General features: G+C 41.6%; 1 protein-coding gene across 1 annotated transcript in view; it reads left to right on the plus strand.

The window, feature by feature from the left end:
• The window catches only part of RAB38 (RAB38, member RAS oncogene family), a 63,005-nt gene that overhangs the window by 15,532 nt on the left and 29,759 nt on the right, over positions 1-17,714 (plus strand). Inside the window, exon 2 of the mRNA XM_061406020.1 lies at positions 6,642-6,922. Within this exon, the coding sequence (XP_061262004.1) occupies positions 6,642-6,922 (281 nt within the window). The remainder of the gene's footprint in view (positions 1-6,641; positions 6,923-17,714) is intronic.

Genomic DNA, 17,714 nt, shown 5'->3' on the forward strand with positions numbered 1-17,714 from the left:
CTCATGAAAACAAGATAATGCTGTATTTTAGAGGAAGGAAGAATTTTAATTTCAGTTTATTTCTACCACAATACTCGGAGCTCTTACTATATCCAAACAGTAGAGGAATAAACTTCAGATTTACGGTGTAAAATGTGACCAGCCTGCTCTCCAGGTTTTTGCAGTGCCAAGTTGGAGACAGAAGCATGAAGATGCAGCATGGTAAGTGTGAATGGAACAGGATAAAGAAAATGCTGTGGGGTCGTGAAAAAGGGAGCCAGGGTTCCGGCTGGCAGGTTCTGTGAGGTTTCAGGGCACAGAGATACGATACACAGGATGTAATTGAAGGTGAGAGGGGACATGTGGAAGGAATTCAGACTTTGGGAACAGAGCTGCAAGAAAAAAAGGCCAGGAAAGCCAGAGAGTAGTGAAGGATGTGTTCTGGGAAGGACAGGTCACCCGGTGTGGCTTGGCTGTGGAGCACTCAGAAGGAAGGGACGGGAGAAGAGCTTGGAAGGGTGGTTGGAGACAGTCTTCCAATGTGTAGTTTCATTCGAGTGTCTTTTTTTAAAGCGTGGAAGAATCATTGAAGGGCTACAATGGCAGAGAATAATGGTAATATTTGTATTTTGAAAGTGATTCTAATAGAAATAGAAGTTTTAAAACTTCAGCTAGAGAGGGCTTAAAAAAAAAAAAAACAAAAAAAGAGTTTCCTAGGCCCCACACAAAAGCAGTACAATAAGAATCTCTGAGGAGGATGCCCTGGGGACGGGTGTTCTGTAAACATTTTGGGTGATTTCTTTTGTCTCCCCAGCCCTACTGAGATATGTGTTAGTCGCTCAGTCGTGTCCAACTCTTTGTGACCCTATGGACTGTAACCCTCCAGGCTCCTCTGTCCATGTAATTTTCCAGGCAAGAATACCGGAGCAGGTAGTTATTGCCTTCTCCAGGGGATCTTCCCTACCTAGGGATCGAATCAAGTCCCTTGCACTGCAGGCAGTTTCTTTACTGTCTGAGCCACCAGGGAAGCCTCTATTGAGATATAAGGTTACTCAGTTTGTGTAAGTTTAAGGTGTACAACGTGATAACTTCATATATGTGTATACTGTGAAATCATTCCCACAGTGAGGTGAATAACATCTCCATCACCTCACATAGGAACTCCCAGGTGGCTCAGTAGATAAAGAATCTGCCTGCAATGCAGGAGATGCTGGAGTTTGATTCCTGGTTCGGGAAGATCCCCTGGAGGAGAGCATGGCAACCCACTCCAGAATCCTTGCCTAGAGAATCCCATGGATGGAGGAGCCGGTCAGGCTGCAGTCCATAGGTCGCAAAGAGTCGGACATGACTGAAACGACAGAACACACACCTCGCCTGATGACCTTCTTGTGTTTGCTGAGAACATTTGAGGCTTACTCTTTTAGCAACTTTCCATTATGTAATACAGTATTGCTGACTACAGTCCCTGTGCTGTACCTGAGATCTCAGAATTTATTCATCTTACAACTGGAAATTCATACCTTTAACCAACATCTCCCCAGTTCTCTCATCCCCTAGCCCCTGACAACCACCATTTTATTCTTTGTTTTTATGAATTTTTGGCTGTTAGGGAGTTTTTAGTTTCTTCCTATTAGTGAGATCAAATGGTATTTTTCTTCCTCTGTCTGACTTATTTCTCTAACATAATACTAATGTTGTTGCAAAAGATAGGATTTCCTTCTTTTTTACGACTAATATTCTGTTGTACATGTATATAGTTGGTCCTCTGTATCTGCAAATTCCACATCCACAGATTATAAAGGACAGAGTGCATTTTATAAGGGACCTGGGCACCCGTGGATTTTCATATGTTTAGTGGGTCCTGGAACCAATGTTCTGCGTGTACTGAGGTTTGACCAACCACATTTTCTTTGTTCATTGCTCTGTCAATGGACATGAGAGTGCCTGTTCAAGGCAGTGATTTCATTTCCTTTATCTATACCCATTAGGTGATTTCTTGTGCTGCCAGAACAGCAACTGTCTGAAGACCTGTGTTAGTTATATTTATATTTATTGTAAGGGGAAATGGAGGTGATGAAAACTGAGATGCCAAGAACTCAGGAGCTTTCAGGGGTCCAGATGAGGGCTTGAACTGGAGCAGAGAGACTGCTGATGGAGCAGAGGGGCCAAGTCAAGAGCCCCTTTTGAACTAGAAGTGTTGGTGGGATGTGGGAGACCCTTTGTGTGTGGGGATGAGAAAGGAGCTGGAAGATGACTTTAGGGACCACCCTGGTGGTGGTGTGGATGGTGTTTCTGGGAGCCACCACAGGGAGAACAGGAGGAGTAGGAAGCAGATAACCAGATGTCTTCGTATGGGGGAGGCTGATCAAAGGGGGTTGGCCAGAGGCAATAATGAACTCAATTTAGGTGTGTAATTCAGTTCCTTGTTTACCAATGAGGTAACTGAGACACTGAATGATGACGTGACTAGTTTGAGGTCACACAGCTAGTTGGTTATTAGAAAATCCTCTTGTTTTTATACCTGTCTAGAAGATTCACTGCTTGGTTATGCTGAGAGCATCCAGATAGTACTAGTAAATAATTACCAAGTGAAAAATATTATTAGATATATACTATAGTGGTGTTGCTGGTGTATGTTTTTAGCTGAATCCATGACAGCAAACTGGCCATTGCAGGCCGTTGGAAGAGAGAACCAGGTCTTGATTTCATGGTGTTATCATGGGGCTTTGTGCATATGTGCTAAGTCTCTTCAGTCGTGTCTCACTCTGTGTGATCCTATGGACTGTAGCTGCCAGGCTCCTCTGTCCATGGGATTCTCCAGGCAAGAATACTGGAGTGAGTTGCCATGCCTTCCTCCAGGGGATCTTCCTGACCCAGGGATCGAACGCGCATCTGTTACATCTCCTGCATTGGCAGGCAGGTTCTTTACCACTAGCACCACCTGGGAAGGCCAACATAGAGCTGCTGCTGCTGCTGCTAAGTCGCTTCAGTCGTGTCCAACTCTGTGCGACCCCATAGACAGCAGCCCACCAGGCTCCCCCATCCCTGGGATTCTCCAGGCAAGGACACTGGAGTGGGTTGCCATTTCCTTCTCCAATGCATGAAAGTGAAAAGTGAAAATGAAGTCACTCAGTCGTGTCCGACTCTTTGCAACCCACCAGGCTCCTCCATCCATGGGATTTTCCAGGCAAGAGTACAGGAGTGGGGTGCCATCACCTTCTCCGGAACATAAAGCTAGGAGACATGAAAACAGCAAGCGTACTTAGAGATTGGCCAGAACAACTTGATTTTACAGATGAGAAAACTGAGTCTCAGGGAGAGAAATACAGTTGTATAAGGCTGCACAGGTAACGGACACGGCTGAAGTGACTTAGCAGCAGCAGCAACAGCACAGGTAACAAGGGATTAAGATGAAGCCTCCCCCTGCCCCCACCCCACTCCCTCCGGCCACCTTCTGACCCTTCGACTTAGTGATTTCTGTGGGAGGTCATCCGAACTATTACCGCAGCCACTGTACTAACCTTTGTGATTCGGCTGATTGCTTTATCATTTAATATCCCTTTAGACGGAAAACTGAATCATGAGCCATGTGCACATGGCTATGGAGTATGTGTTTAGGTTCGACAAGAAATGGGGACCTACATGGAAAACCAACTTATTTTCAATCTGGGCCTCCAGTATGACACTCTTGGTTTAGAAGTTCTGTATCTACAGCACAAAGCACCGAACCTGGACCATATTGTCTAGTCAATAAATGTGGGTCAAATGTGTGATTTGACCCCAGTGGCGTTTTTTTTTTTTTTGAATTATAGTCTTTGTTTAAAAAGTAAATCACCTGTGATGGATTCCTCAGGTCTCTACTGGGTCCACATGTAGGCACTCACTAAGCGTCACATGGTTCTCATTCTTTTCTTAAGAAACAGCAGAGAGGGCTGTCAGCTGACGAAGGCAGGATAAAATGAGTGCCGGAAAGCTCTTGGTCTGAATGTGACCTCTTGCTGGAATGCCAAAAATACGAACTTGCCAAGTCTCCTGGCCCAGTGACCTCCATATACAAAGGTCTTTTCTTTCTAGAAACAAACCTTTTTCTTCTGGTTTCTGATCTGACACACATACCCTCACAAACTCAAACACACACACACACACTCCCTATGAAAGTGTAAGTCTATGCGGTCTATGTAGCATATCTCTTTTTTTTCTCCCTGTATAGACCCTTTGCCATATATTTGAAATGTAAAATCTTTCTTCCTAAAGGCTGCCTTACTGTACTATGAAAACCCTGGACAAGCAGATTATTGAATAACCCATGACTTTGCCCTTCATCTGATTATTTCTCTGAAAGGGATCATAAGACATCCTGAAAAAGCCCAGAGGCCTTCAGAGTTCCGAATGATCACAGAGGGCCTTTTTCCCTTGTCTTCCTGAAATGTCATGGCCACCCTGATCAGTATCAAAGGAAATCACTGTATGCATAAGGATCTAAAACAACAAAAAACGGAAATAAAAGAAATTTAGAACTCATTTTGGAAAAATGAAAGTTCATCTGTGGGCTTTGGGTCATATGAGGAGTATTATACCACTCTCTTTCATTGACTAGATGACTGTGAGGAATTTTTTTTAAATGCTGGTATAACCCAAGTAAGGAATATTTTAGGACAGTCATGTGGCTCTGACAAAGTGCTCTTCTTTCCAGTGATATGTGCCTGAGAACACAGGCTCACACACTAGGTGAGGAAGCCTTGACCTTCATGTGTTTTCATTAAGTGCTTATGGATCAGTTCCTCTTACAATCCACAGTGCTAATGCCAGTGTGAACATGACCTACAAAAGAATTTGGTAACTTGAATTAAAACTCACCATGACAAAACCTTGAACTCAAATGTTAAGTGTCCTTAGAAGTATGTTGACCTACAGACACATGCCAGTTTCAGCATTTTTTTTTAAAAAGAAGTTGGCTTATTCAATACACACTTTAATTTCTGAAACTTTATAAAACTCTGAACATGAAGAAGTTCCCAAATCACAATAAAATAACTCTGCCTGGTCATACACTTCTGGAGTTTGGGGTTCAGAAAACATAAACCCAGTCTTCAGTATCTCCCATCTTCAGCAATTACTTGTGGACAGAGTTAAAAGCAATAGGATTTTTTTCATATTTGTTGATCAGCTCAAATTCTTGTGATGTTCTTTCATAAACTCTGGTCTAGAACTCTGATTTCACTACCATTGTCATATTGTCTTTTATAATTTTTAACATGCTGGAGAAAGGGAGAGAAAGCTCAAGTACTAGCTAGTTGCTAGGGACTGTGCTGGGTACTTTACATACATCAGTTCATGTCATCCATGTAACAGCCCTGTGAGGTACATATTATTACTTTTGCAGATGGGGAAGGCTAAACTTACTGTGTTTAAGAAACTTGCTAATATTCATTTAGAAAATTAATAATCAGAGCAAAACTGATTCTGGCTGATTGGTCTAAATAAGACCAATCCATGGTAAAGAATCCACCTGCAATGCAGGAGACCTGGGTTAGATCCCTGGGTTGGGAAGGTCCCCTGGAGAAGGGAAAGGCTACCCACTCCAGTATTCTGGCCTGGAGAATTCCATGGACTGTATAGTCCATGGGATCGCAAAGAGTTGGACATGACTGAGCAACTTTTACAACAACAACAATGTATTTATATGTCAGAAGGCTTTCCTTATCCAATAGATTGCAGACTAGTTAAGGGTATAGGTCATCTAGTTCAGTGTTGTATTCCTAGCATGTAGCTCAGAAACTGACATCGATGGATAAACATGTGTTCTGTTCAGTTGAGTTGAATGGGACACTCCTGGTACATAAACCCAGGGGACAGAGAGTACAAGACTATGGTTTAGTAACAGAGGGTATTCATTGTTGGTAAATGACTATGAGCTTTGGATTCAAAAAGCTCAACTTTGGATTGTAACTTCTTAAGCTTGCATCTGTATAATTTGAAGAAGTTACTTAGCCTCTCTTGATCTCACTTTAAAATGGGAATATTAATTGTACCTTCGTGATTATTTATGAAAATTATATTTCTGATGGTTAGCGAATGTACTATTATCCTTAATAGGAGTTGACTGCGGATGCCTTTGTAACATGCTAATCTAATTAGTACTAATTGTCCCACTAAAATGTAAACTCCATGATGGGAGGTATTTTCATGTTTTAATCATTGTATTCCAAATATTTAGAACACTACTGTCCAATAGAGCATCCTGTGATAATGAAAGTATTCTCTACTGGGGTGTCTAATACTGTAGCCACAACCACATGTGGTTATCGAACACTTGAAATGTGACTGTGGAACTGAATTTTAAATTTTATTTCATTTTAATTAAACCAAGGTAGGCATATGTGCTAGGGGTACACTGTATTAGCACAGTCCTGGAGTGTTACACGGTCCAAGGATATTTCAATAATTACTTATTACATGAATGAATCCCCTTGGGATTCAAAAAACAAACAAAAAAAACAAACAAGAGCTTCCTGGTTGTGTATTTAGTGCATTTTTTATAGAGAAGCAATGAAACACTTTACGGAGTGATCTGCTCATTCTGGAAGCCTTGTTAGGGTCCAGTATATGATTCAGTTTACAACAGAAGTGAATTTTTGATTTCTGTTTCTTTTTGGTGATAGGTCAAGAAAGATTTGGAAACATGACACGGGTCTATTACCGAGAAGCTATGGGTGCATTTATTGTCTTCGATGTCACCAGGCCAGCTACATTTGAAGCAGTGACAAAGTGGAAGAATGACTTGGACTCAAAGTTAAGTCTCCCTAATGGCAAACCAGTTTCCGTGGTTTTGTTGGCCAACAAATGTGACCAGGGGAAGGATGTGCTACTGAACAACGGCCTCAAGATGGACCAGTTCTGCAAGGAGCATGGTTTCGTGGGATGGTTCGAAACATCAGCAAAGGTAATGTGACGTTAAAGGATAAGCTTATTGTAGGCAGGATTCACAAAGAAAATGGCATATCATCATCATCATTATTACCATAATGATAGTATATGTTTGTTTAGCGATTTGTAGTTCTCAAACTGCTTTAATCTCGTTCTTATTTCAAGGGGATGGGTGCAACTGTGACCCACAATTTAAGGTGTTTGTGGCTAAGGCAGCAAAGCAACCTGTATGTGATCACACTGACAGTATTCAATAACTGTGTTCATGTATGGAGTGCTTATGATATGCCAGTGGGATTTTTGTGTGTTTTCTCATTTAGGCCTCACAATAGCCCTGGTAGGTAAGAATGATTTTAGTCAATGAAAGAAACAGGCTTCACTTTCAGTGTCAGTGCTTTACTCAAGTATTAGTTGACTCCATCAGCACTTAATATGTTTCACCGTGTATCAGGAACTGTGCTTTGCCCTAGAAATGAAAAGATGGCCAGAGCACAGAACGAGCACATTGGGAATGTTGGAATAGTGGGCTGAGAGAATGGGTGGCAAATACGCCTGTAAGGAACATAGTGTGGCTTGGCACTGCTCACCGTCCTGGTGGCAGTGAGTAGCAGGAAGTGTGGGCAGAGTCAGGGCGGGAAGACGCAGAATCCAGTGTGAGCTGGTGACAGGCTGACACTCCCCTCTGTGCTCCACGCTGTTATCTAATGTATCAGGGGCACAATTTTTACTCTGCTCCCTTTGTCTCTGTGTCTCAGTATCAGAGAGAAAAATAGTTTCATCATACATTTTGAAAAAAATTTAAAAAATCATAAATTAAAAGTAAATGGTTTAATCTATTTTTCTGATATTTTCTATGTGCATATATATATATGTTTTACATTACTAAGATTGCATTCTGCATAGTTGTAAATCATAATTTTTCCACTTATTTATTTGTGGAATACACATATGTATATTTGTGGAGAACAGGCACTGTGCTAATTGTTTGGGATTCATCTTTAAGTAAAATAGGCATTGTCTCTGCACTGAGGGAAATTAACACCTAGGCCTTGCTGTGAACCTTTGAGTGCGTGGTTTGGAAATACAGCTTGAATGGACATCATTTAAATAGGCTTAAAGAAAGAAAGAAAGAAAGTGAAGTCATTCAATTGTGTCAGACTCTTTGCGACCCCATGGACTATAGCCCACCAGGTTCCTCCGTCCATGGGATTTTCCAGGAAAGAATACTGGAGTGGGTGGCCACTTCCTTCTCCAGGGGATCTTCCAGACCCGAGGACTGAACCCAGGTCTCCCACATGGTAGGCAGACGATTTACCATCAGACGGTAAATAGGCTGAGGAGGAGCCTCTGAAGGATTTTACACCAGAGGGTAGAGTGGTCAGATTTGCCTTTGGGGACTCTGGAAAGACAGATTGACATGGTAGTGATTGTATTCTTATGAGAAAACGACAAAGCCTTGAGCTAGGGTAATGGCTGTAGAGATTGCAGACAAAAACCTGATGTGAGACTATCGCTACAGTGAAAGCTTGAGCAGGAAGACTGAACAACTGCTTGGGGTGGGAGGCGCTGGAGCGGGAAGACGAGGCGGTGATGCCTCTTATCTGACCTCTTGGTTCAGTCTTTGGGGGAGGGTCTCCGTGCCTGCCTTCTCCCAGTGCTGCCTCTAAGTTGGCCTTATGTTTAGAAAGTTTTACTTCTTGGTTCCTTGTTTTCCTTCTTGAGGCCTCAGCATGCTTGTACGTGCTTCCCCTTTTTCCTTTTAAAATCCTTTGTTTTCCTTATTATTTTTTAGGATTTTTTTCCTTAGATTTGGGACACAATACCTGTTTTCTATTTCGTGGCTCTCATTGAACCTTGTCAGTTTGTTTGTTTCAAGAATTTATTGTAATGATAGGTCAGCCAAGTAAGACTTGCTTATATGATTAAGAGACGGACATTTAAGAAACACTATCCTCCGCCCTCCTCCCCACCCCCTCCACCATCCCCCACACCAAGCGGCTCGTGGAATCTCGGCTCCCTGACCAGGGATCGAACCTGTGCTGCCTGCATTGGAAGCAGAGTCTTAACTGCTGGACCGTCAGGAAAGTCCCAGAAATAGTACATTTTTAATAGTTATTGGGCGTTAGTCTGGCTTTTTAAAAAATTCCAAAATGTGGGTGAATGCATCCATTTACCAATTCCTTAGCCCCATACTCAACTTCATTCCACGGATCCTTGAATATTCCTTCAAATTCCTTTCTTTCCTAAGAGTCTCCAGCCCAGAAGCCTCTAGGCACAGGGGGAAAAACCAGAATTTTGGAGAACTCCTTTTCTCAATTAATGACCTTACATCTGGAGGGCAATCTATATCGAATGACTCATATTATATAAGGTTATATTTAAATCCATCATTCTTTCATTCAGCAAATGTTATGGGATGCCTGTTATATACCAGGCACTGGGAACAGAGAAATTTATGAAACAGGATCCTGACTTCATGTATAACAATAACAACAAAACCTAAGTAAAACATATGGATATATCCAATATATATTGGACAGACAATAAGTACCAACAGAAAAATAAGAGAAAAGGAAGAAAGAGGCCTATGAATTTGTGAGGAGGGCTGAAATGTCTTGTGGGACAAGGACTTTCTTTCACTTCATGCTGACATTCCTTGCACAATGATTGCAGTGTCAAACTCTACTTAAGGGCATGATGTTAATTAACTTAAGGCCTGGCTGACCCACCATGCACTTTAATGCTGGATTTCTAATCCTCCAAATCCCAAATCCTTTACAAATCCAAGTGTAAACTTTGAAGAGAAGCTTTGTACAGAGAGAGGGCGGAGGGAGTTTCCCAAGGCTAAAGGGCACTGAACTGCTAATATGACCAAGAAGGTACAAGGCCTCACTGTAGAAGGTAGAACCTACACCTGTCTTCCCTCCAAGCATACTGCTGTTGAAATTGTCCTTCCGGATGTCTTAATAATGAAAATGGCTTCCCAGAGCCAGGCGGGTTTTCAAAGTCGACACCGAGGTGCGCAGGAACAATCCTGCAGCAGGAACAATACTGCAGCCTTGATTAGTCAGATTGTTCCCAAAGTCTTTTTATTTTTAAGATCTCTGATAAAGCTCTGCTTCCTTTCTGAGGATAGTATTTCAGCGTTTACAAAACAGAGGCCCGGCTCAGACTGTCTGCCTGAAGCTAAGATGGCAGCATTTGGAGGCAGCACCAATTCATTCTTTGATTACCTTTGGGACCAGGGAACATTTCCCATAAAGATCTTTGTCTTATAAAAGTGTCTCTCCTAACAACGTGAGTCCTTTTGGGTCACATCATTATCAGTCTGGTGATAAACATCTGATTTTCTTTTTTTTTTAGTGTTTCCAAAACTTCTAATGAGCTAACGTCCACAGCCTCTGGCTTTGTTCTCCCAGCTGCCTCTTGCACAAATCCTGTGGGCATCATCAGCACTCTGGCCATACCCGAAGCTGAAACTAGCAGGATGTTAGAGGAGCTTGTTCTTTAGACAAGCCTGCTTTCTGCTGCTGACCCCACTGCCAAAGTAAATTTGCCTTTTGCTCTTCAATCTTTTCGAGAAACTTTCTGCAAGAATTTTCATGCCGTGTGCTGTTGCTGGAATAAGCATGGTACCCTCTGGCTGTGAATTAAGAGAGGGAAAAAAATTAAAAGTAAATGTATGCTAGCATCTTTGGTTTTTCACACCATCTCTTCAAATACCAAAAGCAAAGGAAGGAAAAGAAAAGCAGTCTCCTAAGTCAGGTTTTCTTTCGTTTTCAACCTCTGCATTCTCTTCTTTTCTTAGCCATGTTTAGTTGAATTCTGCCTGGGGATTCACTACAGCCAGGTAACATATAACTGGGGTGAGCATATGTCCCATTTTCTGGAACATTCCTGATTTATGCCTGGGGTCCTAGCAAAATTATTTTTAACACCTTCATTTCTGGTCTGTAATTTAATTTAACCTGTAGGTCAGGAGCTCTGATGCATCTCACTGTCCACATCATACCTTATCTCTAATAATGGCTCTTATGCATTTTTGTGTCCAAGCTCGGTATTTATAATATGCTTTGGTAGATTTGTCTATTTAGAATGAGGGCCTTGGCCTGCTCTTGCCAGAGCATTCCCAAGATTGAGAATCCTATCTTTTGGGCCCATATCAATGGCTGATGGAGCCCCCTGACCTTCTACTCCATTTACCTGGTGCCTTCTTGATACTTCTTGCCTGAATCTCTGAAGGTACTTCCTTTGGATTCATGCTATGGCCAGATCCAATTACCTTTTAGAGTTACTATGAGATTAAGTAACCCAGGGGTCCCTGAATGTTTTATGTCTGATCCCACCACACACACATCCCACCTTGTCTCAATCTCTGTAGCTGACTCTGAGGCTCACAAAAGCTGCACTCAGAAGAAGGGTCTGTTTCTACATCTCAGTCCTTCCCAGGCTGCTCCATCTTACTCTTATGCTGTGGTGGTTCCCATGAGGTTGTGTTCAGAAGCAGGACACCAGGAAAATGCCATATGGATGGGAAATAATAGGGCGGGTGGGATCTACCCGAGCGGCCACAAGAACAGTCTCAGAAAGACCTGCAGTGTCTTCCGTTTATGCAGCCTCCACAGCATGCTCTACTTCTGGAAGATTTCCTTTCTGTTTCTGTCCTATTTATAGTGACCTTTAGGCCCACTTCAATCTCAGAATATTCTAAGATCAATAGGTACCCTAGAAGAAACTTTCTAACATTAAACTCTTGAATTTTAGTCTCTTCCCTAAAACTAAAAAGCAAGATGTTGATGTGTGGCCTGCTAAGGGAAGGAATATACCCAGTAGTAGTTTCTATAAGACATCAGTAGCTTTTAGGGAGAGGAGAAGACTCTTGAGAGTTGATTGGACAACAAGGAAATCAAACCAGTCAATCCTAAAGGAAATCAACCCTGAATACTCACTGGAAGGACTGATGCTGAAGCTGAAACTCCAATACTTCGGCCACCTGATGTGAAGAGCCGACTTCTTGGAAAAGACCCTGATACATGGAAAGATTGAAGGCAGGAGGAGAAGGGGGCAACAGAAGATGGAATGGTTGGATGGCATCACAAACCCAATGGACTGAGTTTGAGCAGACTCTGGGTAATGGTGAAAGACAGGGAAGCCTGGCGTGCTGCAGTTCATGGGGTCACAGAAAGTCAGACACAACTTAGCCACTGAACAACAACACACGAGGGTTTCATGGTGCAGCGAAACACCTATTTTTCATGTGTTTTGGGTTTCCAGTAACTGTTGAAAACGCATTTATTATCTTTAGGGAGCTTCTCGCCAGGGAAGGCTCACCTCCCCAGGGAGAGCCCATAAAACTTTCTTCTTTTGCTTTCTTTGCAGCTAAAAAACAGACATATGACCTAGATTCCGCCTACAGACTGATTCATAAGTGAGCAACTAGAGGATAAAGGTGCAATGCAGAACCTGTGTTTTGCCCCCTCTGGGGAGGGTGCTGGCAGAACAGACTTCCATTTTTGGGAGAGAGTGTGGTTTGCTGAGTCCTATGCTGGATGCAGAATCAAGATCCCGTCCCAGGAACAATTGCGTTCAAGTTGAGTTCCTCAGAGCTTTGCAGATTACAGGACCTAGTGTTCAGTGGTGGCTGGTAGCAGTGTTCTCATCACACTTGTTGTATATGGGGTCTGAGTTTCTGGAAGCTTAGGCTAAATCTGGTTTTTCTAGACTACTGTTTCTGTAGCCTTGAGTAATTCTGAAAAAAATCTAATATGCCTTGAATAAATGATTTCATGTTTAGCTAGCACTGGCTTCTGAGTCTTGTGACTGAGAATTCAAATTAATATACGTGATCAAATGGATTTGAGAAAGCCAACTTCGCTGTCCCTTAGCTGTTGGAATTCTCAGGCCTTTGATATCTTACGCACATGCTGAATCTCTGGTAATAACCATGTCTAGGTTCTTCCTGTTTGCTGTATGTGAACTTTGTGTAGAAATTTTTACATGTATGAACTCATTCAATCCTGGCATGATCCTATAGAGTAACTATTAATGTTATTACAATTAAAAAAAACGTTGAGATGAGACCTAGGCGATTTCCCTAAAGCTATATAGTTATTACCTTACTTCTTTGATTCTAACAGACACTTTTTGTTCCTTCCTAGATTAAGATTTCAAAATCAAGATATGTCTCTAGTTAGTGTGGATTTCTAAAACGACAGTGTGTCACACGTGTAGTGATATTTTTTGTATTATCTCCTCCAAAAGGGCGCTCTCTCGGGCATCAGTTTGTAAATTATTTTTGGCCACATAGAACACTTAACAAACTAATAGAACACTTTAAGGAAATGCTGTGAAAGGGAAAGACTGAAGGCAAAAGGAGAAGAGGGCAGCAGAGAATGAGGCGGTTGGATAGAATCACCGACTCAAGGGACATGGATCTGAGCAAACTCCGGGAGATAGTGGGGGACGGCGGAGCCTAGCGTGCTGTAGTCCATGCGGTCACAGAGTCAGACACAGCTGAGCAACAACAGTAAGGAAATGCTGGCCTAGAATTCTCTTGGAAAGGGAAAGTTTTCTGTATTTCGTTGTATTTTTTTAAAACGTTTTTTAATTTGTTATAATATTGCTTCTGTTTTACCTTTTGGTTTTTTGGCTTTGAGTCATGTGGAATCTTAGCTCCCTGACCAGGGATCAAAACCTCACCCCTGCACTGGAAGGCCAACTCATAACCATTGGACTGCCAAGGAAATCCCTGTATTTCATTGTTTAGTAAACTTTTATTCATTATCATTATTATTTTTTAATTGCTCTGAAAGCTGAAATAAGCAGCAGTTAAGTGGCTCATTTTCTAGAAACTGCTTGAAGGGTAGGATCACACATCATTTATTTTTATAGGCTTTTAGAAAATATGTAATTAGAAATACAATGCATTTATACAAACCGGAAATGCATTGTTGAGCTTGGGTATGGGTAGATGGTTACACTAATTCATTTTTTAATGAATTGAGTATAGGACACTGTTCTTAAAAAATCCTTTTATTTTTCAATCGAGTAGTAAGCCATCTCTGGCTTAGTCCCAAATTTTAAATATCAATCCATGAAAAAATTCTTGATAGTCTCTGGTACATTCATTGATTCAACACAATTTGTATCAAATGACTGTTCAAGTCTGTGCTGTGAACAATGTGTATTAAACCTTTTCTGGGCTCAGAGCATGCTTTTAGGTTCCTGTTCTTAAAATGCCAGAACTCCCTATGGGAAGTAGATATGCCACATTTTAGGCATCTGTCTCCAAAGACTTTATCTGGGGTTGTAGGCTGTGCCTCCCCTGACTCGGTTGGGGTACAACATGTTTAACCTGGCATTTTTAACCAATCTGCTTAAAGCTGTTGTTCTTAGGAACATAAAAGGAAGGGCCCAATTTGAAAATCCAAAACCAGACCAAAGTTAGAAGGTATCATGTACAGGAAATGATGGCAATGGTTAAGAGTCATGATCATTTCATATAGTGACCACTAGTCTGTAGTACAACTATTTGAATCATCATTTCTGACAGATTCTTAATGCCCTGCATGAAAAATGGAATCATTGCTTGAAACTGAGAGTAGCTTAAGTATGAGTCTCAAATTCAAGCAACTCATCTGTTTAGGAGTCAGTATAAATTAAGAATAACATTTTAATTTTTAACTTTAGCTAATTAATTCTCCAGAGGTTTTCTAGGTCTATGCTAATTATTTGCTAGGTAATATGGGAAGAAGCACAAGCTGGAATCAAGATTGGCGGGAGAAATATCAATAACCTCAGATATGCAGATGACACCACCCTTATGGCAGAAAGTGAAGAGGAACTAAAAAGCCTCTTGATGAAAGTGAAAGAGGAGAGTGAAAAAGTTGGCTTAAAACTCAACATTCAGAAAACTAAGATCATGGCATCTGGTCCCATCACTTCATGGGAAATAGATGGGGAAACAGTGGAAACAGTGTCAGACTTTATTTTTCTGGGCTCCAAAATCACTGCAGATGGTGATTGCAGCCATGAAATTAAAAGATGCTTACTCCTTGGAAGCAAAGTTATGACCAACCTAGATAGCATATTCAAAAGCAGAGACATTACTTTGCCAACAAAGGTCCGTCTAGTCAAGGCTATGGTTTTTCCTGTGGTCATGTATGGATGTGAGAGTTGGACTGTGAAGAAAGCTGAGTGCCGAAGAATTGATGCTTTTGAACTGTGGTGTTGGAGAAGACTGTTGAGAGTCCCTTGGACTGCAAGGAGATCCAACCAGTCCATCCTAAAGGAGATCAGTCCTCGGTGTTCATTGGAAGGACTAATGCTGAAGCTGAAACTCCAATACTTTGGCCACCTGATGCGAAGAGCTGACTCATTGGAAAAGACCCTGATGCTGGGAGGGATTGGGGGCAGGAGAATGGGACCACAGAGGATGAGATGGTTGGATGGCATCACCGACTCAATGGACATGAGTTTGGGTGAACTCTGGGAGTTGGTGATAGACAGGGAGGCCTGGCGTGCTGCGATTCATGGGTTCGCAAAGAATCAGACACGACTGAGCGACTGAACTGAACTGAACTAATGGGCTCCAACTATGACTAAGACATTGCAGAAAAATAAAGACAGACCCTCAGAGGTTATTACCACAGCCAGGTGTGCGGGAGGCAAGGAGTTGCATTTGCCATCCTCTCCTGCAGGGATTGCATTTGTATTACCCGCAGTGCAGGTCCTTCTTGTCTCATGGTTAGACAGTTGTTATAGACTCCAGACCTGGCTTGAGGTAGACTATACAGCATGATGCTAAAAATTCAACCTATCCAAGGAATCACTTTGATTTTTTCATATTCCAGTTCAAGAATCTTCTGTAGGGTGTACTTCTTGATTTAAATTTAGACATCTGAAAGCAGAGGTCAGCTGGCTATGACCTGTGGGCCAAATGTGGCTGCCCCTCTGTAGTAAATGAAGGGTTATCAGAGCACAGCCATGCTCATTGGTGCACGTGTTATCTGTGCCTGCTTTTCTACTACAACTGCAGACTTGAGTAGTTGCAACAGCAGCCTTGTGGCTTTCAAAGCCTGAACTATGTATCATCTGATCTGACCCTCTACTCATTATGTCTTACAACAGCAACTGCTTCTCTTTTTAGCTTGTGGCTTTACATGCAATAGCTCATCCTTAAAAGATTCTTGTAAGTCCTTTTATTATTCTTGCTTTATGGATGAAGGGATTAAAGTTTAAATTGGAGAACATAAATGACTTGCTAAAGATCTCACAGTTGGTAGGTTGTAAAGTTGGGATTTCAAGCCAGATGTGCTAATTTTACACTCAGCCACCACCCTGCACTATCTTATAGCCTTTTCCAATCTAGCCTTATTATATAATAACTGTTTATGGAGCAACTGATACTTGGTTGGCTAGAGACTGGGATCCATAGATAAATATTACATTGGCCAAAAAGTTCATCCGGGTTTCCCCATAATGTCTTATAGACATCCTAGAGTGCACAGTATACCCTCTCAAACACACTTCCCAAGAAAATGATTTGGCCCCAAATTTCAATAGTCCTGAGCCTAAGAAACCCATATATCATGCTTTATCTTAGAATTTGCTAAATCCTCTAAGGAAAAGGTACTAATTGAATACAAGTTCCTGTTGGTTGGCAGTTTTCTCTTAAGGAAAATCAAGTAGGGTGGGCTTTTGAGATTTGTCTGTTTACCAAGTATGCAATTATATGAAAAAAGTTATGAGATAATTCTTGCCCAGTGGTAACAGTTGTTAGATTGTGGGGTTGTGGGTGATCTTGTTTTCATGTTTCTGGTTTTCATTTTTTCTTTTTAATTTTTTTTAAATTTTATTTTATTTTTAAACTTTACAAAATTGTATTAGTTTTGCCAAATATCGAAATGAATCCGCCACAGGTATACATGTGTTCCCCATCCTGAACCCTCCTCCCTCTCCCCTCCCCATACCATCCCTCTGGGTCGTCCCAGTGCACCAGCCCCAAGCATCCAGTATCGTGCATCGAACCTGGACTGGCAACTCGTTTCATACATGATATTATACATGTTTCAATGCCATTCTCCCAAATCTTCCCACCCTCTCCCTCTCCAACAGAGTCCATAAGACTGTTCTATATATCAGTGTCTCTTTTGCTATCTTGTACATAGGGTTATTGTTACCATCTTTCTAAATTCCATATATATGCGTTAGTATACTGTATTGGTGTTTTTCTTTCTGACTTACTTCACTCTGTATAATAGGCTCCAGTTTCATCCACCTCATTAGAACTGATTCAAATGTATTCTTTTTAATGGCTGAGTAATACTCCAATGTGTATATGTACCATAGCTTTCTTATCCATTCATCTGCTGATGGACATCTAGGTTGCTTCCATGTCCTAGCTATTATAAACAGTGCTGCAGTGAACATTGGGGTACATGTGTCTCTTTCCCTTCTGGTTCCCTCAGTGTGTATGCCAAGCAGTGGGATTGCTGGATCATAAGGCAGTTCTATTTCCAGGTTTTTAAGGAATCTCCACACTGTTCTCCATAGTGGCTGTACTAGTTTGCATTCCCACCAACAGTGTAAGAGGGTTCCCTTTTCTCCACACCCTCTCCAGCATTTATTGCTTGTAGACTTTTGGATCACAGCCATTCTGACTGGTGTGAAATGGTACCTCATAGTGGTTTTGATTTGCATTTCTCTGATAATGAGTGATGTTGAGCATCTTTTCATGTGTTTGTTAACCATCTGTATGTCTTCTTTGGAGAAATGTCTATTTAGTTCTTTGGCCCATTTTTTGATTG

This window comes from Bos javanicus, chromosome 29, assembly GCF_032452875.1.
Source record: "Bos javanicus breed banteng chromosome 29, ARS-OSU_banteng_1.0, whole genome shotgun sequence".
In the NCBI taxonomy this organism is placed as follows: Eukaryota; Metazoa; Chordata; class Mammalia; order Artiodactyla; family Bovidae; genus Bos; species Bos javanicus.